Source organism: Puma concolor, chromosome A3 (assembly GCF_028749965.1).
Source record: "Puma concolor isolate L17-30 chromosome A3, mPumCon1.1.hap2, whole genome shotgun sequence".
NCBI classification, from domain to species: Eukaryota; Metazoa; Chordata; class Mammalia; order Carnivora; family Felidae; genus Puma; species Puma concolor.
This window is the reverse complement of record NC_141669.1, coordinates 95,581,314-95,606,261: the sequence shown is the minus strand read 5'-3', so window position 1 is coordinate 95,606,261 and position 24,948 is coordinate 95,581,314. Positions and strand designations below refer to the sequence as shown.

Sequence of the window (24,948 nt, the reverse complement as noted above, 5' to 3'; positions counted from 1 at the left end):
TAGATGATTTACTTCCATAGATGTTCTCTATAGCATTTAACCTGAAAAGTAAAATTGGCCTATAGTGACACTGTTGGTTTCCCTCCAGCCCCCCATCCCAGTCACTTCCAATTTCCTCTTTCTGACAGAGCCTCTATTTGTTCAGGGCTCATCCTCCCCCACAAAGTCATGTCCTTCAGAGAGGCTGGCCTGTCCCCGGCCCCAGGACGCCAGACTTGATGCTGCTCAGCCAATTATGGTGCCAACATACCCCTTGCCAGTGATATGTTTAGGCTCCAGCCTGTGACCCAACACTAGTCAATAAGAAATGGGAAGCACTTGGATGAAGAGGTCTGGAAAAGATTCATTGTTTTTAAAGAGACACAAGAAGTATTTCTTTTTTTCCTGCCTCTGGATGTTGTTCTATTTGGGAGCAATGCTTGTAATGGCTGCAGACATTTTGCCACCTTGAGGACAAACCTGCCACACTGAGGATACCAAGGATGGCAAGGCAGGGAGGCAGAGAGAGTCTGGACTGTCAACACCACAGAACTGCTGAATGAACTAGCTGACTCTCAGGCCACTCTGCCTTGGGACTGCTTTTACAGGAGGAAAAAAAAAAATTCCTTATCATTTACACTCATATATGAGTTTTCTGTTACTTGCATCTGTTACTTGGATCCAAAAACATCCTTGTAAGTACTGAAATAAAATCTGACAGTTGAACAGGAAACAATTATTAGTATGATTGAAGAGGCTGGAAAAGATATCCATCCTACTTCATTTCCTAAGATGTATAATTTTCATTCCTTTATACCCATAAGGTAAACTAGATATAGAAAGCAAAATTCTTAGAAGTCAGGAAGCTATTAATACTTTGTTATCCAGGACTGATAGTCCCTGTGTAAAAGTAATTCTGTATAAAGATGTACCCCAATTACCTAGTGCTAAAGTTTTTAAAAGTAGAGCTATTTTATTTAAATATTTTAACATATGTTTCTCAACTGCAGGATTCTAAGACTTGGTTTTTAACTGATATGAAGTACCAACATAATAAAACATAAACATACACCAATGAATTACACTATTTAACCAAATGTGCTTTACATACATTTGAATATATCTTTTCCTTCAGTAGGAATCAAGTTTCATCAAACCTTTTAAGTCAGTGCAAAACTGCTTTTACTTTTCTTGATCTGAATTGGGGCTAGCCTAAATTACAGTCAAAACCACTCACCAGGGAGTTAGAGACAGAAATAAAACAGATAAAGCAGGAGCTAGCTGGTAACCTCTACCTCTCCTCTAAGAACTAAGGAAGGAGAAAAGTGGTGATGAGGGCAGAGAGAACCATCTTACTTAAGTCTTCACTTCCTGATGTGGGATAATGTCCAAGGAGTTTTAAGTCCAAAATTTAGGATTAGACCATGCATAATGACTCTTCATGTAAAACTGTTTACGTATGTTGCACACCCAAGACAGACACACAGAGAGAGAGAAACAGAGAGAGGAGGATGCACATAAGCGAGAGAGAACACAGAAAACATACTGACCAAAATTCTAACAATGGTCATCAGGAGACTGCAGAATCTGAAGAGCTTTTGCATACTTTGATTATTTTTTGCTTATCTGTATCATTCAAATGTTCATAATGAGTACATTAAATTTCATAACCAAAAAGTTATGCATGACAGCATGGATGGAACTTGAAGGCTTCATACTAAATGAAATAAGTCAAACAGAGGGAAAAAAATGTATCCAATGATCCTGCTTGTATGTGGAATCAAAAAAACAAAAAAACAAAAACTAGCCAAATTCATAGAAAAAGAGATCAGACTTGTGGTTACTAGAGAGGGGATGTGGGGGTGGGGTGGGGAATTAGAGAAAGGAAAAAATATGTAAACCTATCTTTTATTGGGGGGGGGAAGTTGCCATAATGTTTTGGAAAAAGATCTTTTTCAGATCTTTTTCAAAGTCTGACTATTTACCATAAAAAAAGAAAAGAACAACCCAGCAGACATGACACCAGACCATAATGTTCTTCAAACGTGTCATACTTTCCAACTTTGAAGTACACTCAAGACCCACACAATATATAAAATAGTATCTTTTCCAAGACCAAAATGCCCCAAAACTGCAAGTAATTTAAATTTCCCCTGCTCAACACTGTAATGAAACTTATTCTGTAATAACATATACATTGTACATAATGCCTTGTAATGATCTAGTTATTGAGGACTTTTGCTGTCTTTAAGGAAAGCTGTGGTTCTGTCATTTACCAAAAACTGTAGAAAAATAATAGAGCCAGGTAGGAAGAAATTATCTCTGCCCAGCCACTCAATAACTTGTACTGAGTAGGGACAAACAAATGTGTGACATCCCCAAATGGAAAAGGTGATGAAATTTCAAATCCGGATAAGGTTCATTTCTAAGACCTGGTAGTCTTAGCATACATTAAGTCATGTTTCTTCATTCTGTGTAAACCTGGAACTGACAAGCAACTACCAGAACAGAATTTCCATCTGTGCACACCTAGCAACATCAGTTCGTAAAAATCACGTGTTTTCAATTAACACTGAGCTAGAGATCAAGGCTCCCTCAGGCCTCTCCATGAAGAAACACAATATAAAGTACAAATGGGGCCCTAACTTAGCCCGCACCTGAAATGGAGCCAACCACTGGCTTTTCTTGGCAATCATTTATAAAGATAAATTAATATTGTACTGACAGATCAGCATTATCCTGTGCTCATTCTTTTTCAGCTGCTGGCAGATCTCCATTTTTTGTCAACATCAGGGGTACTCTCTAATGTATCTGCTCTGTGCCTCTTACTAGAATTTGGGGTAACACAGCAACCCTGCCTCCATACTGTTACAAGCTTGGGCTGCTGTGTGGGCCCCGTCACATGGCCCCACTGCAGTCTAGCTTCCCTGTCCCATGGGCTGCAGTGTTCTCCTCACTACTCACTTCTGCAATAAGGCCAGACACAGACCACGTGTGCTCTACCTTCCTCAGAACCTGGGACTGCCCTGTCATGGCTTCCACAGCCACTCACTTTTCTTCCCCGGCACCACTTCTTTTTCTTACCTCTTCCTTTTTCTGTCTCTAGCCACTGCTCAGTATTGGGACAAAGGACAGGACTTCTAACAAAATGAGCCAAAATAAAATAAAGCTTTCTACAAAGAAAGGTCTTAACGGTCAACTCAGGTCATACCCCTGCTCTTACTTCCCATGGGGCTCTCCATTTTACCTTATAAGTCCTCCCTGAGACCTACAAGCCCCACCTGGTCCTACCCTTTCCTCCCCCACTCCCAACTCCTCCAACTCTATAGACTTCCACTAGATTCTCAAGCGTATTTATGACTTGGAGCATGCACACTTTCTGTGTGTGCAGATTCTCTCCAGGAATTACTGTTCCTTCTGGAACACTATTCCCAGAAATAATCACCAAGCTATGCCCTGCTTAACCCAGGTCTTGACTCTAAACCCCTCTTCAGAGAGGCCTTCCCTGACCCAGCTGTCTAGACCAACATACAAACATCCCTATCAAGCTTCATTTTCCTATAATCATTACTTGCAATTATATCATACATTTGCTTGTTATTTGTTTCTTATTCATCTCCCTTAATAGAATCTCATGAAACTGGAGCTTCATTTGGCAAATAGCAAGTCCTCAGTAACTATTTGTAGAAATGACCTAAAAACAAGGTATACTGTCTAACACAGACAGAACTCAAGGGTGGTTAATCCATTTATTAGAACAGTAACCCTTACTTCCCTCAAATTAGATAAACCTTCAATTGTAACTCCCATAGTCTTAAGTAGAACTTACAGAATGTCATGTAAGGTTTTCTCAATGATCTAGGATTATTAACACAAAAGGCAATGCCCTTGTGACATACATGGGGATGAGCAGAGATATTAGCAGTATTATTTTCTGTGGGAATGTATCAGTATGCCTTTCCAGAACTATTCTCAGAAATATATGAGCCAGAATGAGACTCAGTCCTCAGGAAAAGGACAAATGATATACAGGCCAGCCAATCAGAGTACTCCATCTCCCTCACCCAGTGTTGGTACAGGAATGGGCACATGACTCAAGTAAAGCCAATCAGAGTGGTCTCAGGACCTGGCGCCCTACGGGAGGAGCCACTAGCTTTCGGGGACCATCTCTCTCGCACCTGGCAGAGTCAACCTAAGAATGAAGCAGAAGCACAGAAAACAAACAAACAAACAAACAAACAAACATGGAACCAAGAGTGGAGAGGAGTTATTTTTCATCAAGGGAGAGTAAAAAAAGAGAGTGGACATGAGAATGAGTGAGTTCCCTGGACTCCACTCACCTCCCTGTCAACAGTCATACATACTTAAAGATAAACGTTCCCTTAGAGTAGTTGTATGTATCATTAAGTCCCCCTTTTCTCAAGTTAGTTTGAGTTTCTGCCACATGCAACCAAGAGCTCTGACTAGTATAAATATGTTCAACATATATAGTTGACCCTTGAACAGTGCAGGGATTGGGGGTATCTACTCACAGCATGTAACAAATTCTGACTCCCCAAACTTAACAGCCTGTTAACCAGAAGTCTCACTGATAACATGAACAGATAATTAACACACATTTCATATGTTGTATATATTAAATACCATATTTTACAATAAAGGAAGATAGAGAAAATAAAATGTTACTAAGAAAATCATAAAGAAGAGAAAAGACATTTACAGTACTATTGCATAGTTATCGGAAAAACCCCACGTATAAGTGGACCGACGCAGTTGAAACCTGTTGTTAAGGGTCAACTGTACTACCATTCTGGTGGAGCAGAATAATTTTAAAAAGCAAAAAGATCCCCCAGCTAGTTACATACCCAGGTGGTTGTCAGGGGCTGAAGAGAGGAAGGAATAAGTGACTGCCTAATGGTTACAGGGTTTTCTGTTGAAATGATGAAAATGTCTGGACTAAATAGAGGTGTGATGATTGCACAGCACTGTAAGTGTCCTAAATGCCACTAAATTATTCACTTTCAAATGATTAATTTTATATTATGTGGAATTCACTTCAATAAACAAAATTTTAAACAAGAAAACAATGCTGCAATGCATTTCTTAATAGCCATTAAGTATATCATAATTTCTTACAAAAAGAAATTAAATCAAATGATATGTACATTTTTTTCATTCATTCAGCAGCTATTTATTGAGCACCTACTATGCACTAGGAAGAGGGCCAAGGGATATAGGGAGAACTAGGGAAGGAAGGGAATCAGGAATTCAGCCTGAGGCTGCCAGGTGAACCTAAAGACATCTATCCTCACTGCCTGAGTCCCAAAGAAGCCACACGTACCCCCAAACTCCCTCGTTTTGAAGTCCAAATATTCCTAACAATGAAAGGGGGCACTGGGCTTAAAAATGGACTTGAGTTTTTAGGATCTGACCACAGGTAGACAGGGGTCAGTAGTACCAGGAAAAGACCTGCAGTTTCCTATGTAGTCATGGTGGATCTGAGTCCGGGACCAGCTGCTTCCTAAGGCAGTACCTATGACTCTCTACTCCAAGCCTCCGCATGTTCATCTTTCAAATGTTATTGTGATTAAGAGAAAGCTCTGTCATCAGGCACACCTGAGGTGGAATCCTGACTTGGCTACCACAGGGCCACCAGCCTGTTTCTGTTATGGGGAATGTGTGTCTATAATTTTTCTGTAAAATGGGAACAACAGGCTACCAACCTCATTTAGTACTGGGAGGGCAAGCACTATGGGGAAAACTAAAGGAGTAGGAAGGGGACAGAGAGGGAAGAAGAGTCTAAAGGCCCCCCTCTGGCATAAAGTCCTGCCCTAAGTCTTATCTATTCATGTTTTAATCTTCTCTTTTACTGTCATAAAATATGCATACTATTCGAGTGCTTTCCCCTCTCTAGGCCTCAGTCTCCTCCATTTAAAAAGTGAAGGGTTGGCCTAGAAGAAATTTGTTGCTTAGCCTCTATTCAAATGCAGCTGACTGTAACATTGGAGGATTTTCTGTACTTCTCTTGAGTGTGACTTAGCAGCAGTTTTTTATTTGCAGAGCATTTTAACAGTCAGTCATCACGGAGCAATATCCAGGTACACATTTTATCAGGAAGGTAAAAGGAGGGGTGGGCAGGGGACACAGGCTGCAGCCAGGAGGGGACAGACCGGGCACGGTGCACAGCATGGCAGGAGCTGCAGAGGCTGCTTTCCAACTCAAGCACCAAAGAAGCCTATTGTATGGCTCCCACTGTATCTAGAAGTCTCGTTAAGTTTGTTTTACAAGTCTTTTTTGACAAGTGAGGCCTTTAAAACATGTTTCCTCATTGTGCAGAGGGTGAAGTTCAATCCAAACATTTGTCTACAGAAGAAACTGGGAGGATCCGACTGCCAGGGGACCATCATAAACTCCACTCACACCCGGGGGCCCCAGGAAGGAGTGCTTCTTCAGGAGGCCTTGATGGTGGTTCTGCTCTTTTCTCCAAATGTAATTGTTTTTGCCTTCTGAATTTAATAGAGGTTCCAAAATTGATTGCTGATTTAGAGCATCTCACAGCGTTATGTTGAATAGTCAAGATAATGCACTGAAAATAACTGACACAATGGTTCGGTGCAATGGTTAACAATGTCCGTTTCAGTAGGCAGGTGTACTTGCCCTGAAGGGTAGTAGCAGCTGGCTCTGAGGATGCCTTCAAGACCACATGTCTCAGGCAGATGGAGATGGAAGTCTGAAGCTGGGCAGAGTTTCAGGCATTTTGGCCAAGGAGCAGATGGCAGCCAAGGCCAAGGAATAGGTAGCAATTGGCACAGAAGACTCCTGCCATAGCAGAAACCTGTAAATTTGACTGCAGCAACATCAGCCTTGTGCATCTTTAGGCATAAACCTGCTGGGTAGACATGGTCAGTTAGATGTCTGGGCTTTAGTGCAGCCATGAATATAAGGCCAAATAGTCTGTGTCCTTCCCCTTCTTCTTGTGATGATGTGAGGCAAAAAGATGCCCATGTGATGACACAGGTGAGATGGATGACACAGGCGTTGTGATGTCAGGTCACTGAAGGCTACTACTGACCATCTGATGATTCATCACATGGAGGCGCATCTGCTTCCTGACCAGGGATGACGTGGTTATTGAAACTGTGGAACGCAAAACCGCAGACAGAGAGAAGACTATGGGCTCCTGGGTAGCTCAGTTGGTTGAGCGTCCAACTTCTGCTCAGGTCATGATCTCCTGGTCCTGCATTGGGCTTGCCGCAGCTTCTGATCCTCGGTTCCCCTCTCGCTCTGCCCCTCCCCCACTCACTCTCTGTCTCTAGCTGCCTTTCCCTAGACTTCAACCTTCATCTATCCTTAGGGGAAGGAATAAAGGCCAGTAGCTAATCTTGAAAAATCTGGAATCAGATTACTGCATTTAAAACCTGACTTCACAGCTCACACTGGTCTTGTGATCTCAAGCAAGTGTCTTAATATTTCTGGTCCTCAGTTTTCCCACCTTTGGATGGGTGTGGAGGTCTGAGCCTGGGGCACTTGGTTGGCTCAGTTGGAAGACTGTGTAACTCTTGATCTCAGGGTCATAAGTTTGAACTCCATGTTGGGTGTAGAGATTACTTAAAAAAGAAAGAAATAGGGGCGCCTGGGTGGCTCAGTCAAGCATCCAACTCTTGATTTCAGCTAAGGTTCTTGATTTCATGGTTCTGTGCATTTGAGCCCTGAGTCAGGCTCTGCTCAAATGATTTGTACATTTTTAAGACCACTGGCATATTCCAACAAATTACTTTTCAGAAAGATCATACCAAATTATAGTCCTGTCAAAGGTGTGTTGGAACCAGGAGAAATCATTCAGGGAAACACACACACACACACACACACACACACACACACACACACACACACCAGCAACTTTGCTAAAATAATAGGTAAATACATTTTAATTTATAAGTTTATATATTCTGGGGCACCTGGGTGGCTCGGTTGGTTGAGCATCCAACTTTGGCTCAGGTCATGATCTCACAGTTTGTGAGTTCCAGCCCCACACTAGGCTCACTTCTGTCAGTGTAGATACTGCTTCAGATCCTCTGTCCCCATTTTCTCTGCCCTTCCCAGGCTCATGCACACTCCCTCCCTCTCTCTCTCTCTCAAAAATAAACATTTATAAGTTTATATATTCTAGATAACTGAAGGATGGCATATAAAACAATGGGTCTTGTCATTTCTTCATCTGTGACATATATACATACATTTTAAACATTATAATTTTTCCTGTTGATATGTAGGAGCTCTCTGTGTATTGACGATATTGAGGATATAACTATATCCTCTAAGTTTTAAATATTTGTCCAGTTCATTATTTACTTTTTACTTCAGTTAAAAGTGATGTGGATATGTCCGTGTATATATTTATTTTTAGGAGCAGGAAGAGAGGAACTGAACCCTTCTCTCAAACATAAACAGCTGTAATATGATACACACACATCACACACACTAGGTGATGTTTTTACTTCTACCTAAGACTTGAGCATAAGCTCTACTACGTCAAGCCTAACTAACCCAAACACATCTCCACCTTATCAGATATAAAGTCCATGGGAAAGAGAAGTCTACATTGTTTGCACCAGAAATGTGACCAGACAGAAAACACATCAATCTCTTTAAAAAGTTGCAAAGAAGCAACATGTCATCTGTTCCCCTCTCTTCCATGCAGTCTTGAAAATACTATCAAAGATTTCATTGAAAGAATTTTCAGTAGTTATACCAGGTCCATTTTTGGGATAGTGACTCAGTTTTGGTTTTTACAAATTTACAACAGTGTAAATTGTAAAATTTTAAAATAGTGTCTCTCAAATTGTTTCCAAGAAAGAATATCTAGGGTACTTGCCTAAGCCTTCCCCAAGCCCATCCTTACCAACAGCCTCCTTGTCCTGCTGCCCTCCACCCCCAAACTCTTTTCCCAACCTCTTCTCCCTTTAGTCCACACAAACAGTCCTTTCTTACAGCTTTTCCCCCTTGGGATCAGAGGGGAGGGTCTGATAATGAGTGCATGTACACGAGGGAGAAGGTTAGGGGACTCTCTCAGGAGACCTTAATTCATGGTCTCAAATAATTAATTTTTTTAATGTTTATTTATTTTTGAGAGACAGAATGTGAGCAGGGAGGGGCACAGAGACAAGAGGAGACAGAGAATCCAAAGCAGAGTCCAGACTCCGAGCTGTCAGCACAGAGCTGGACGCAAGGCTCGAACCCACAAACTGTGAGATCATGACCTGAGCTGAAGTAGGACGCTTAACCGACTGAGCCATCCAGGCCCCCCTTGAATCATTACTTTAATGATGGGAACATCTGGCTTGTGAAAACAATCTTTGGGTCAGGAAGACTTTTAGGAATTTTTCAAAACATCCACACAGGTGGCTGCTACTCCCCCACAGACTTACATCCATCTATGTGGGAAATCACATTTTGGTTTTTTTTTTTTTTTTCAATAGTTATTTATTCTAGATTTGGACTGCAAGCTCTGGCATCCCCAATGCTGTGTATAATGCCTGACACATGTTGTGTCTAGATAAAAAATAACTGTTAAATGAACAAGGGGACTCTGGAGCCCAGCTGCCTGGGTTCAAATCCTAACTCTGTCATTTATCAGCTGTGTAAACTTGGACAAGATTCTTAACCTTTCTGTGTCTCATCTGTAAAATGAGGATGATAATATTACCTATCCCACTTGGGAGGACTGCATGAGTTAATGCATGTGAAAGTATTTCTGGCAGTGTGTGGCACATGAAAGTGCTGATTAAATGCTAATTATTATGACTATAAATAAGGAAGTATGTTACCAAAAGGAATCAGCATGAACAAGAAGCTCTTCATGTTCTCAATGTATTTATCATCTAGTAGGTGAGATCTGGCAGAACACAACTAAGTACAATAGGCGAGCAACGCCAATGAGAGGTTCCAAGTGCTATGGGAATTCTCAGAAAAGATCATTTCGGGACAGAGGGACAAAGAAAGTTCACGTGGAAGATGTAGTGTGCTCATGCTGTTTCCTGGAAGGGTTTTACATGGTAGGATGGGCAACACCTTCTGGGGAAAGGGATGGTATGTCCGTTGGGGCTCCCTAAGAAATAGACACCAAGATAGGATTACACCTGCAGGAGATTGATCGGGGGAACTGTCTGTGAAGGGGGAAGACCTGAGAAGGCAAGGAGAGGCTTCACCACAGTGAAGGTCTGACCCCTGCAAAGGAGAGGGGAAAGAAAGAGGGCTGGGGAGGAAGAGTCTCAGATCCAACTCAGTTGTGAGAAGGTCTTGACCACACCAATGGGGAGTCCTCAAGTCAAGGCCACTCTTCAGAGGCATCCGGGTCTTGCAGGAATTAACCACATTAGTAATCTCTTGCTCAGTAATTGCAAGTAGCCCAAGAGAAGCTCAGCTTTGGCTTCTTGTTGTGGTGAATCCAGAAGGCAGCAGCTAGATATCAAGTCAGTCATGCTGCCCCCAGTAGGGATATGAGTGGTGCATTCTCATAGTTGCCACAACTGGGCACAAGAAACGTCATTAGTACCTATGTGTCCTTGAAACCATGGTTGAGTTTCAGTGAATATGTGCCATCACTTAAAATCAAATGCAAGACAATATCAAAGGGCTCTTTATCTTTTTAAACTAAACCACATTTACAAGAGCGAAATTACATATCTACAGTTAAAAATTAGAAATACTTTTAAAGTATCTTTCAGATGTGGTTTCAGTTTCTAAAAGAAGACACAAAACTGGTTATGAAATATCTCTTCTGTAAAAATCACAGTTAAAAACTTGAATTGGGCATTCAGAACATACTCAGAAACAAAGCTCGACTAAGAATCTAGAAGGTAAATCCTTTCTGAACTGGTTGCTTAAGGAAGCATATCGATCCAATGAGAATGTGAGAAAACATTTTGCAAAGGCGTAAAGTGCCACATGAATATGGGATATCAGTGCAATCAAGTTACATCTTATGTGAGGTTAAGTCACATTAAAGGCAAAAATGGAGATCAAAATTGCACCTGACAGGTCAGATGGTCCTGCAGCGAGAGGTGTGAGGGAAAGAAGACCACTGAGAACACAGTATGCCCCTGGTCCTGCCTGATGCTGCTCTGGGGTACATGGTCACCGAGCAGAAGGGCAGGCAACATCTGCACTATACACACACACACACACACACACACACACACACACACACATTTCCCCATTTGTGGCCAAGCATTTAATACAGAAGTTAAATATATTTATGAGATGACTCCACAGAAGAATAAGAACTGCAATCTTACAGATTACAATATTTCCTTTATTTAAGGGGATACATGGCACAGGAAAGGGAAGAAGACATCCTCAATTCCTATCACTACACCAGCAAGGAAACTAACTCAGCAGTTGACACTACCTCTTACTTTCCCAGAGAAAACAAAAGCCATGGCATGAGACCTCCCACTGCAGACCATACTTTACTCCATTTTTACCCCCTTTCTCTCCACAGTTTCTTCAATTTTACTCTTTTATTAGTTCCTTCTCCTACATACATAAGCTCAACTTTGCTCAGCTCTTAAAAAATATAAGAAGCATATCTACACATATGTACCCACCCACCCATCTCTGATCTGGGATTTCCCCCTCTCATTCAGGCATATTAATCTGTATTCTTTCCATTTCAAGACCCAGAAATATGACTCAAACTAGCTAAGCAAAAACAGGGTGTTACTACCACCTGCAGCTGAGAAGTTCAGGGGTGGAGATAGCAGACATGGCTGAACCTCTCACTCAACAGGGTCCAGTGGGCTCTTCTCGCCCTCCATGTCTCTGCCCTGCTTCTCTCTGAGTATGAATTCAATTTGAGGCAGGTGCCCTCGACACTGGGGAAAGATGAACACTAGCAGCCCATGCTACACCCTCATGGTTTGCAATCCAAAAGGATGGGAGCTCTCACTCTCCCGGCACCCGTGTTCCAAATCTCAGAAAGACTGAGACTCCCAGGCCATCCATCAAGGGGACACATCGGGTTTGGCTCCTATCCTATACTCAAGTCTTCCTGGTTCCCAACATCTACCCACACCACAGGATAAAAGCCACTGTACTTAACTCCATGTGGCCACACCATTACCCTCACACAAGTCCCTCCCTCTGCAGTCCCCTTGTCCCCAACTTCTCCTCCTGGGAAACCCTGTATTTGTTATTCTGAACCCACCTCAGACCTCATCTCCCTCAGGAAGCACTGGCGACCTCTCCAAGGCCAAGAGGCCTTTTTGCTGTGCCTCTTATGCACCTTGTGTGGCCACCTCTGCAGCTTTACCCGCTCTATAGAGGCACTAACTCCTTCATGCCAAATGTAGTTGTTTATGTGTCTGCGTCTCCTATTAAACCGTTAAGTTCTGGGCTTGTGCCTTATTGACCTCTGAATACACAGCCCTCCCGAGCAGACAGACAGACACATACACATCCTTACACATTCACACTCTTGAAAAAATGTCTGTGGAACTGAAATTTTTTAAAATTCCAAAGACAAGATAGATCTTTACTACATTTATATATTATTCTTAATTTTACAGTACAATAACTTATATCCCTCCTTTAAAGGATAATTTTAAAATCTGGGGCACCTGGGTGGCTCAGTCACTTAAGCATCTCACTTCGGCTTAGGTCATGATCTCATGGTTCATGGCTTTGACCCCCCCATTGGGTTCTGTGCTGACAGCTCAGAGCGTGGAGCCTGCTTCAGATTCTGTGTCTCCCTCTCCCTCTAACCCTGCTTGTGCTCTGTCTCTCTCTGTCTCTCAATAATAAATAAATGTTAAAAACATTTTTTTAATAAAAAAAATAATTTTAAAATTTAAATTGATGGGCACCTGGGTGGCTGAGTCAGTTGAGCGTCCTACTCTTGATTTTGTCTCAGTCTACGTTGGGCTCCACGAAGAGCCTGCTTGGGATTCTCTCTCTCCGTTTCTCTCTGCCCCTATCCTGCTCGCATGTGCAAGCACACTCTCTCCCTCTCTGTCTCTTAAAATAAACATCTTTTAAAAATTTAAATGGAATGAATTTGCTATTTTGAAAGTGAATTTTTTTAAATAAACAATTCTCTACAGTTTTATGTATGGAAAGATAAGTACTCTAAACAGCTAGTAAAAGTATTCATACCCAATTGCCAGTAACGCACTTACAAAAAAATAAAAATAAAAATAGTAAAAGTTTACATCAAAATATTCTAGGCTTATCAATGATCTCTCTTCCCGGAAGTGGTCCCAAACAAAACATCTGAGCTCAATCAGACTCTTACCCTAGGTTCTTCCTTCTCACATCAGAACTACAGACATCCTCAGGGCACATGGGTGGCTCAGTCGGTTAAGTGTCCGACTTGGGCTCAGGTCATGATCTCACAGTTCGTGGGTTCGAGCCCTGCGTCGGGCCCTGTGCTGACAGCTCAGAGCTGGAGCCTGCTTCAGATTCTGTGAATCCCTCTCTCTCTGCCCCTCCCCCACTCGCACTCTGTCTCTCTCTCTCTCTCAAAAATGAATAAACGTTAAAAAATATTAAAAAAAAAAAAAAAAAGAAGAAAAAGTACAGACATCCTCAAGCCCTAGAGGCAGGGATTGGTATATCTGCATTTCACGTATGTGTCTAAAGTTCATTTTATATTCCAGAGGATACAGATACTAACAGATACTAACATTTTAATGTTAGTAACTGATAAAAAATTAGCAAAGGGAGCATATGGCAAAATGACTTTGCTTCAAACAAGGTTAAATGAGAGAGACCACACTAAGACTGGCTGAAGAGCCTGAAATTGCACCTCCGACTTTGCTCTGGTTGTAGAGTGTCCTTTGGCAGTAATGTCCATGCAATATTGTACCACCTGTTAGGCCTGCCAAGGGCACAGAGAGGCCAATGAACAGAAAAACACAAAAGGAGTCTCTTTATTTTCTGCCATGCTGAAATCAAATACAGCCTCAAGTCTCCTTAGAAGAATCTAGTAAAACAGAAGAAAGCAGCACAAGTCAAAGCAACATTTTGGGGGGACATGCAAAAACCCTTGGGCTTTTGTTTTTATGTTAACATTCACTGTGGTGGGTAAATATATTATCTGATATGTAAATATACTTCTGAGTCAGGTAACTAGCAGAGGCATAAAATGGGCTCCATAATCAGGAATCCTGGCTCTGCCACTTATGGACGGGGTGCTAACAGACAAGTAGTTAAGTGCACTGAGCCTTGGTTCCCTCATCTATAGGTTGAGAGTAAGAGCCTCCTACCTTCATCAGAGGTTGTGGGAAGATTCGATGGAACCATGACGATGATAGACAACCACATCGTAGCTTTTATCCTCTTATTAAGCTCCAGACCCCATGTCCAACAACCTCCCAGACATTTCCACTTGGATCTTGCCTTTTGCTCAGACTCAACACCCATAACACCAAACTCATCTTCCCCTATCATCAGCCAGGATCTCCTCCCAACTCCTCTGGTCCTATCCCTGACACTCTTACTCTCCAAAATGCCTACCGCCAATTATCAAATTACACAAATGTGTTTATTGCTTGTCAGACAACAGTGGAAATGGTAGTCTCAATCCTTGCTGTTAGCAGGCTCACTGGGAGCAACACTTAGGAAAACACAGTGAATCGAGTTATAAACACGTTCAAACCCAGCAATTTGACCTCAGTGGAATCTGTCCTAACGAAATAACACAAAATACAAAGCTGCTTCCCAAGGTGTTTACCGTGGTATTATTTACATCAGAGAAAGAAAGAGAAAGGAAGGAAACAATTTAACCATCCAGGAAATGGTAAGCTAACTTACCCTGCACAGTTTCAACAAATGTTTGTAGTTAATAAAAATGAGAGGGGGAAAAAGGGTACAAAAATGTTAATAAGAAAATAAGTTTAAAAGGCAACATTTAAAATTCTAAGTGAGGGGCACCTGGGTGGTTCAGTTGGCTGAGCGTCCAAATTAGCTCAGGTCATCATCTCGCAATTCCTAAATTCAAGCACCACACTGGGCTTGCTGCTGTCAGCCTGTCAGTGCTGAGCCCACTTTGGATCCTCCGTCATCCTCTCTCTGCCCCTCCCCGACTTGTGCTCTTCCCAAAAATTAATAAATATTTTTAAAATAAATGAATAATAAAAATAAATAAAATTGCTTAAGTGAACTTGTCCCTACCTAAAGAAATAGTTGAAATATACCAAAATGTTCCATGTTACTCTGTCCATATATAGAGAGCATTTGAGAGAGACTGCTCTCTCCTCTCTGGTTTCAAATATTTGGCCCAAACCCTGATGTCACATGATTAGACTTGACTATGGCCTCTCATCCCAGATCTCTTCTCCTTCAGATTGATCACTCCTCACCTGGCTTCTGCAAACCTCAGTTTCATTACTTTACTTAGACAATCACTAGTTCCTGCTGCATTGGTCCTTTGTAATCCTGCTCCTCCTCTCCATTCGTGGAGCATCTCATTTCAGACCCTTATAATCTGTTTCTTCACTGCCAGTAGTGTCACCCCTCCCCTCCGGTCCATCTTCCTGACTCTGTTGACAGGCAGCTCTCAAGTCTTATCATTTGACCTACTAAGAGTTCTTCAAGTGGGCCCTCTCACCTCCAAGATAAGACATGAGTTTCCAACTCAGACAAACAAGACCTTTTCTGATCTGGCCCCCCAACTGCCCCAGCTTCTGCCAGTCAGGCCACCCTCCTTTCCCCCACCAGTATCCCCCAGTCCAACTCACCGTTCTGCCCCCACCCCTGGACTACACAGCACTGTAATCACTCATCTGACACTGTGAACACCCTCAGGGCAAGAGTTCTAGCACTCTATCTCATGACCAACATTACTCGATTCCCTCACCAGACAGGAGGAACTGGCAGGTTGGTTGGTGTTCCTCACCTTTACACATCATTGCCATGCATATTTTCACTGCCAGCTTCCAGGTCCCCTTGCTTGGAACTGTCCTCCCCCTGCCCTTCCCAAATTCTAACCTTGCTCTGTCCAGTATGTAGCCACTAGCCACATGTGGCTGCTAAGCTTTTAAAATGCAGTTGGTTTGAAAGGAGATGTGCTAAGTATACAACACACACTAGATTTCAAAGACTTGGGGTAAAAAATATTATTTTATATTGATTACCTGTTGATATAATACATATTAGATCTGTGGGATGAAATAAAATGTATTATTAAAATTAATTTCACCTGCTTCCTTTTTTTTTAAATGTGGCTACTAAAAAATTTTAAATTAAACATGTGGCTCACCTTATATTTCTATTGGACAGAACTAGTCTAACCATCCTTAGGGCCCAGGATGAGTAAAACCTCCTTCAAGATGTCCTTCTCTTTGTGCCACTCTTAATGATCTTTTTTGACCCCTTGAAATCCTATATTGAAGTCCACCATAAAAGCCACTATCTAAGTACATACCATACTATATGCTTACTAATTACATCAAGTCTTCTTGCTACATCAATGCCATTTCTATTTTAGGACTCAGAGTAGACACTCAACTTTCAATTAAACATGGAATCTTTGCTGGGGCAAGACAGCAATACAGAGAATTTTTTTGGTTTCTGTTTTGTTTTGTATACTCATTTACTTTCCCACCGATAATGTCAACAATGCAGGGAGAATTGGAAGTCAGGGGACCTAAGAGCTCATGGTTCTGTCTGTGATTAACACAATATATACAGATCATTTAGAACATCACTTGGCCCCTTGTAAGGTCTGCCTGTGCCTCAGTCTCCCCCTTTGTAAAATAAAGTTAATAATATCAGACCAATCTACAATATGTAGCCAGGTTAAAGTAGCTAAGCAAGTTCTAACTTGAACCATTACCATGACTGAGAAAATTCTACTTTCCACAGTTCATTGTGTGTTTCTTAGCCAGTTTTAGACTAATTTTTATAAAGAGAGAACAAATTCACAGCAATTATCAAAATATAAAGGGGGGGGGTGGGAAACTACCTATCAAAATACTTGTCCTATCCTATTAATGATGGGAGGAAAGTAATGGGAAAGGGAATTGTTATATGCCTGCTCCAAGCTGAAGTAGTTTATATATTAAGTCATAATAACCTTTACAAGGCAGACATTACCATACCCATTTGACAGAGTAAAGAAACTGAGGTTCAAAGACAGGCTAGGTAACTAACCAAAGTGATGAAGCCATAACTGCAAATTCAGATCAGTGGTATCATCTTTCTTTTTTGTTTTATTTTATTTTTTTTTTAATTTTTTTTAACATTTATTTATTTTTGAGACAGAGAGAGAGAACGCGCATGAACAGAGGAGAGTCAGAGAAAGAGGGAGACACAGAATCTGAAACAGGCCCCAGGTTCTGAGCTGTCAGCACAGAGCCTGACGTGGGGCTCGAACCCACAGACTGTGAGATCATGACCTGAGCCGAAGTCGGACACTTAACCTACTGAGCCACCCAGGCACCCCATCATCTTTCTATGTAAAAAAAAAGAACACCTTTATTATCACTTGACAATAAAATATGTGAAATGCAAGAGTATTACCTGAATATGCAAATAAAAATACAATAATAATGTATATTCAATTCCTTCAAATAGTTTTCTTAATTTTGGCCAATTACTATCTTTCAGATCAAGAGGCCATTTTTTTCTAAATAGGCTTTTTCTTTTTTTTTTCAAATTTTTTTTTTTCAACGTTTATTTATTTTTGGGACAGAGAGAGACAGAGCATGAACGGGCGAGGGGCAGAGAGAGAGAGGGAGACACAGAATCGGAAACAGGCTCCAGGCTCTGAGCCATCAGCCCAGAGCCCGACGCGGGGCTCGAACTCACGGACCGCGAGATCGTGACCTGGCTGAAGTCGGACGCTTAACCGACTGCGCCACCCAGGCGCCCCTAAATAGGCTTTTTCTTAAAGTAGCAAACACGGAGCACCTGGGTGGCTCAGTCGGTTAAGCGTCCGACTTTGGCTCAGGTCATGATCTCACGGTCCATGAGTTCGAGCCCCGCATCGGGCTCTGTGCTTACAGTTCAGAGCCTGGAGCCTCTCTGACCCTCCCCCGTTCATGCTCTGTCTCTCTCTGTCTCAAAAATAAACATTAAAAAAACTTTTTTTAAAGTAGCAAACAAATAGGGTATCTGATATCCTAGGAACAAGTACATTAATGTACTGTTTTTCTTTAAAGCTTTTAATTTTTTATATATGTATCTATTTTGAAAGAGACAGAGAGAGTGAGTGAATGCACAATCAGGGTGAAGGGGAGAGAGAGAGAGAGAGAGAGAGAGAGAGAGAGAGAGAGAGAGAGAGGAACACCCCAAGCAGGCTCCACACTTGGCACCGAGCCTGATGCAGGGTTTGATCTCACAACAGTGAGATCATAACCTGAGCTGAAATGAAGAGTAGGACGATTAACCAACTGAGCTACACAGATGCCCCTTTCTTTGAGGTCTTTAAAACATAGTTGTTAGCAAAAGTTTACATTAGACATTACAAGTAGAATTCCTCAGACACATTTACAAAAATCTAGTCCCTATGGATAAAGATTGCAGCAATAAAGTAAACTGGATCATTCCACAAATGGATCAACAAGAAACCTAATATCAAAGAACCTCTCTTTGTTACAAAACTGAGGTCATTATGAGCTCAATGAAATGAAAAAGAAAGTTCCTCAAAATAGGATATGCACCTTAAAGTGAAACCTCAATTACACAGCCTTGAAAACTAACTTTCTCAGAATGGTAACAATGTATTGTAGATCTCTAAGAAACCAAACTGATCTAGGTTTAATTGATTCTGCCTTTACAAAATGTAGCCAACTTAATCCTGCAGACTTGGAAAGAACAAACGTTCAAATTCTCTATCACAGGAAAACTTCCAGAGTATCAAATGCTTTAAAATACTGTTCAAGTCTCCTTTATCAAAAATGTTCCTGCAGTAGGTGTTAATCAGTCACTACTAAAAACTCTGCACAATGCAAGCTGTGTGTGCATGAGATTTTACTACAGGAAGCAGACAGTTCAGTTTACCAAGGACACCACATTTCACTTTCAAAAGTCTTGAAAACTAATCCCTCTAACAGTAAGTAACTAATTTATATTTCATTCCAAACCGAACAAGATAGTGTAATCTCAAGGAATTCGAGATTGTGAATAACTTCACTTGGAGAAACCAGGTAGGTGTGTGTTTTCTCAGAGGTGCTTCACAGAGTATAAATAGAAATACTTAGCAACCTTTAATCTCACGAACAAGATCTTTATTTAAAATTCTCACATATAAAATGAATTCTTTTACGCCATATCTCCTCAAGTGATAGGCACATTAGACTATGTGTCCTAAATCAGGTGATTTTTGCTCATTTTAAGAATACAAAAGATATCTTGAAGAAACAAGGTGTTCTTTTCTCACACCCCCACCCACGCAAAACACTATAGACAGCACAGGTGTTTGGTCCTTAACAAAAGTTAAGACTAAGTAGGTAAGAAAACAAAACAAAGCACAGCCTAGCAAAGCAGCTACAGATCACATGCAGCAGGTGACAGGAAGCCTTGTGGACACCTCACACCCACAAGGACGAGCTTCATCACAGGTCAACTGCAGGGCCCCCAGGGCTCCACAGAACCTCCATCCAGCAGTCCATAAAAACGAAATAAGGCAAAGAACTATCACTGTCATCTTGGCAATAAAGAAGCAGCAGCCTCCTTGAACTCAGGAAAGCCACCCTTCCCTCCAAGAAGACAGGAGGAGCCCCCCTTCACACCAAGGACACAAAGAAACCTAAGCAGTCAGACCAAAAATAAAAATAAGAATAAAAATAAAAAGAGCATGGGAAGAGGGATGACAGCTAAATTTAATTTATCCTGGGAGCGCTTCATGTCTCAGTCTATTTGAAGACTCCAACTCAAAAGTAAAAATAAAATTTAAGGGGAGTGGGCCCACGAAAGAGATGACAGTTCAATTAAGTGTGCTGGGAACACTTAGGAGACTCAGTCTACTAAGGGTGTCAAGAGTCCAAAATTAAAATTAAAAAATAGGAGAGGAGGAGACAGTTCAGTGTGTGTGTGTGTGTGTGTATGGAGCACCTGGAGTCCAGGATTTGCTGGGGAGGAAAGAGTCACGGCTCCACCGGCCTCGAGGTGACCCGGCACGAATCTGGGGTAAATTTACACTCTGGGCGACAGGGCAGAGCCCGAGGGCCAGAGTGCTCGCTGTTGGGGAACAATGCCGGGCGCCAGAGAGGAGGGTCTGACGCCGCCCCCCCCCCCCCCAACCCCCGATGCCGTCTGCATCCCAGTCCCGACCCTCGTCCGGCCGGCGTCCGGGCAGGTGCCCCCAAGCCCAGCGCCCCGGCTCGCGCCTCACCCAGCAGCGCCCGCAGGTGCTTCAGGCGGGTCAGCACGTCCTTCTTGGGGTCCAGCACCTTCTGGGTGGACTTTTTCACATCCCCGTGGCTCCTTCGGGAGAACATCCCGCCGCGGGAAACCCGAGCCCCGCCGGCGGGGCAGGAGGCGCCTGCGCCGCGCGAGTCACCGCATAAGGTCCGGGCCGGCGCGTGTCGCGCGGACCACTCGCCGCCCCCCGCCGGGCCACCGCCGCTACCGCCGCCGCTTCAGCTGTGGCTCCAGGAAGAAGGGGCGGGACGGGTCCGGCGAAGGGCGGTGCAGGAAGGCGGTGTCGACGCGAAACCGACGGCCCCGCCCCGCGGGAGGTGCGGGCGGGCCCTTCGGGCGCGGCGCAAGCGCGCGCCTTTCGGACCCGCCTCGCGGGGGCGCGCCCGGAGCGCAGAGTCGGCGCCGCGAATCACAAAGAAGCTTGCCCCTTGCACAGGCTGTACTACAAGTCCCAGAATGCACTGCGAAAAAAGTCCTCCAATCAGGCTGGAGTGTCTTAGGCACGATGGGAGTCAATGGGTTAGGTCTGAGCACGTTCTTCCTCTTCAACAGGCCGTGTGCCGCAAGTTCTCCAGGGAAATGTAGTTGTGCAGGGGGAGAGGCGACGCGACTTCTGTTTCCAGAGTTCCCCAAGCCGCTGGACAGCATCCGCCAACCCCATCCAGAGAGGCCCAGAGCTCCCACACTTTCACTGCTTGGTATGTGCTACCCACCCAGTTCACTCTAGTGCAACGTGAACCACAAAAACATCTCAGTAAGAAAGTTTCAAGGCTTTTAAAATGCAAACCATTTTCCGTTTTGGCTCAGGATTCACACCAGGAAGCGAATCGATGTCCCTCGACAATACTAAAATTGGAGCTCCAATTTCACACTAAAATGAATGGCTTTGACAGCAGGAAGAGCATCCCCAGACTCTGGGTGAGGAGTCCAGCCAGTCCCCTTGGTTCCTGGGACCCAATTTCACTTAGGGTATAAAGTTCCCTTGCTCCTCAGGATCTTGTCTCTTGCTTTATATAGGAAGTGCACATTCTCTGTGTTGTGCAAGGCTGCATAAGAATCCAGTAGCAGAACCAGAAATAGAACCTGAGGGACCTGACTCTCAGGCCGGTATGCTTTTTAAGGCTAAGTGCCTGTAACCTCAAGCAAAACTTTGAGATGAAGGATGGCCTGGAGATTTCTTACAAGAGATCTGTAGCGTTACTTACTGGCATCTGGATCCTTTGATGCTCCAAATTTTGACAAAATTTGAGCAAGTACTTAAGCTGGCTGTTTAAAACCATGTGGTTTCCATCCAATTAGGACAACACAACATTTTCTCATTCAGGGGAACCTGTAACTTGGAGCAAGAGCTGGGGATTTGCAATGCTTTGTATTCTCATAACTAGCATGATATTTAGACTCTAGAAGCAGTCGATAAAAGTTTCTTAAATAAGATGAATAAAGAGCTAAAATAGTCCTATTTATCTCATCCAGGCATGCAAAAACATATCTTCTGGTTGCTAGAGCCTCTCTTTGTTTTTAGAGTTGTCAAAATAGCATTGATAGAATGAGAACATATTCATGCAAAGAAATATTATTCAGCTATAAAAATATATATTCAGCTATAATAAACCCAATAACATGGGTGAACTCAGATCCAGAGATGGAAGCCCCGCACCCAGGATGATGTCAGCCTGGGTACCCAGAGAACATCTCAAAAAGGGCCACAAACCCTCCAAAACTGTTGCAAGAGAAAAACAACCTTTTCTTTTAAAGCATTTTAGGTGTCTTTGTCACAGCAACTTGGACTGTACCTGGTTATACATAGTATGTCAGAGTATTCACTGCCCCATTCCTTTAGAAGAAGATACCTTTGATTCAAAAATAGGATGGACTTGTCTTAGGGAATTCAAACTTTCTATTGTAGAGCAAGCTGTCATTGTAATCAAACATTTATGGAGCATTTGCTGTGTACAAGGCATGAATCTAAACCTTGAGGATAAAAAGATGTATAAGATACAGCCTCCTGACTTCCAAGGCTTCCAGTCTAGTCAAAGGGCAGAACAACTGAATAAACGAAGAGATAAATGACAACGTACAGTAAACACGTGACACTGCCAAAACTTGGTAGTACCAGAAGCAGGCATTCATGCACTAACTTCATCTCATCCATTATATCTAGCCTTTATTTGCTGATGAAAATGTAGAACTCCAGATCTTCTCTAAAAAAATGCAAGAAGGGGCGCCTGGGTGGCGCAGTCGGTTAAGCGTCCGACTTCAGCCAGGTCACGATCTCACGGTCCGTGAGTTCGAGCCCCGCGTCAGGCTCTGGGCTGATGGCTCGGAGCCTGGAGCCTGTTTCCGATTCTGTGTCTCCCTCTCTCTCTGCCCCTCCCCCGTTCATGCTCTGTCTCTGTCTGTCCCATAAATAAATAAAAACGTTGAAAAAAAATTTTAAAAAATGCAAGAAATATAAATTATTACTTTGATGGTTTTTCACCCACGTGTAATATTCCGCATGAAACAAAAATAAATAAAAATACTGGTCATATGCTGTTGCTCTCAAAAATCATTCCTACTGGACGGTGACCTCCTTGAGGTCATTACCCTCTTTTTAATTAACTCTTTACCCCTGGAGTTTCAGAGTGCCAAGCACTTTACATACACTCACATGCTATTGAATAAATGCCCCACTTTCATTAATAATGATAATGAAATCAAGAGTTAAAAACTTGTAATGCAAATTAAAACTACCCTGAAATACCACTTGGATTAGTAAACAAAACAAAACAAAACAACCCACAAAATTTGACAGTACACTTTGGTAGCAAAGCTGCAGAAAACCATACCTGAAAGAAGTATAAAATGATAGTACAATTCCTATGGAGGGGAATTTGGCGAAATTATATATTGTTTGCCCTTTGACACAGAAATCCTATTTCTAAGAACCAACTCTGCCCCCACAAATATAAAACCACATGTGGAATGTTATTCCTTCCGCAAGTGTTTATAATAGCCAATGTATTGTGTTGAATAGATATAGCCATATCCTAATCCCCAGAACCTGTGATTGACTTTTTTTTTTCTTTTTTCAGAAAAAGGATCTGGGGCACCTGGATGGGTCAGTTGGTTGAGGTTCCAATTCTTGATTTCCACTCAGGTCATGGGACTGAAGGTCGTGGGACTGTGCCCCACACCGGACTCCGTGCTTACATTTTCTCTCTCTATAATAAAAGAAACTTAAAAAAAATAGTAAAAGGATCTTTGCAGATGTAATTAAGTTAAGGATCTCAAAATGAAATCATCTTAGATTATCTTGGTGGACCCTAAACCTATTGAGTGTCTTTATAAGAGATAGAAGAGGAGAAGACACACAGAGAAGGCCATGTAGAAATGGAGGCAGAGATGGGAGTCATGTAGCCATAAGCCAAATGATCCCTGGAACCACCAAAGCTAGAAGAAACAAGGAAATATTCTCTCTGGGAGTTTTCCAGAGGGAGCCCAACCCAGCCATCACCTAGATTTCAGACTTCTGAACTTCAGAACTATGAGAAAATACATTTCTGTTGTTTTAAGCCCCCTAGTTTGTGGTAATTTGTTGCAGCAGTCCTAGAAAATGAATACCATCAGATACTGGAAAGAGCCCAGTGTGACTGTCTAGCAAGACCTTGTTGGATATAGTGCATATATACACAGCAAAAGTGGCTGATTGAATCCTGTACACCTATGCAATGTAGTGCTGTGCAGTCGTATGCAAACATAAGAAATAATGAGAAAATTTCCTACATCCTCATTTTACTTAATCTTCCAGATATATTGTTAAATATAAAAGAAATAGAACATAAAATACATGTTTATTTGCTTTTTTTTTTTTCAGAAGGAAACATGGAAAGGATAAATCAAAAACCAACCAATGCCGACTTAAGTGGGATGGTAGATGGGGTAGAATGGATAAGAGATGGGAGAGTCCTCTCCAAGTATACCTTTTTATATAATTTAGACTTTTGAACCATTTAAATGTTTCACATAGTCAAAAAAAAAAAAGAAAAAACAAACCTTATCATTGAAAATGAACAGATATATAGAATAAACAAATGAACCCAACATATATCTAATTGGTAACATAACTGTATAAAGAAAATAATCATTTCAAGTGACTTTTAAAGATAGTATTCTGATTATAGACCCATAGAGGGATATATTCTAAAGGCAAAAAGATCTGCAAAGAAATATTAACTGCTGTTAGGACCATGGATTGTCAGTGTAAGAGAAAAGAGACACACAAATATAAAAAACAAAGAAAGTCAGTAAAAACTCTGTAAAACTAAATTTTACCTGGAAATATCAATTTGAACTCATGGTTCAAAAATATATTCATGGGCCAAAGTTCATCATTTTCCATACAGATATGTAGTTCTTCCTGAAATATTTATAGAAAGACTTTCCTTTCTTCCATTGAATTAACTTGGTACCTTGGTCAATTATCAATCAACCATAAGTGTGTATCTATTTCTGGACCCCCTGTTATGGTCCATTGATCTAGTTTAACTTTAAACCAGTACCTCTCTGTCCAGATTACTGAAGTTTTGTTCTAAGTCTTGATTTCAGGTAGTGTATATTCTT

At 42.0% G+C, this 24,948-nt stretch overlaps 1 protein-coding gene across 7 annotated transcripts in view; it reads right to left on the bottom strand.

Annotated features, from left to right (window-relative positions):
* The window catches only part of RALGAPA2 (Ral GTPase activating protein catalytic subunit alpha 2), a 328,194-nt gene extending 307,577 nt beyond the window's left edge, over positions 1-20,617 (bottom strand). For 2 of the 7 annotated variants that reach the window (XM_086701563.1, XM_086701564.1), the window contains exon 1: positions 20,318-20,615. In XM_086701563.1, the coding sequence (XP_086557689.1) occupies positions 20,318-20,423 (106 nt within the window). In that variant the 5' untranslated portion in view covers positions 20,424-20,615. Of the gene's footprint in view, positions 1-20,317 lie in introns of all 7 variants that reach the window. The other 5 variants (XM_086701566.1, XM_086701567.1, XM_086701568.1 and 2 more) reach the window with 3 other exon arrangements.
* Between the last annotated feature and the right edge of the window lie 4,331 nt (positions 20,618-24,948).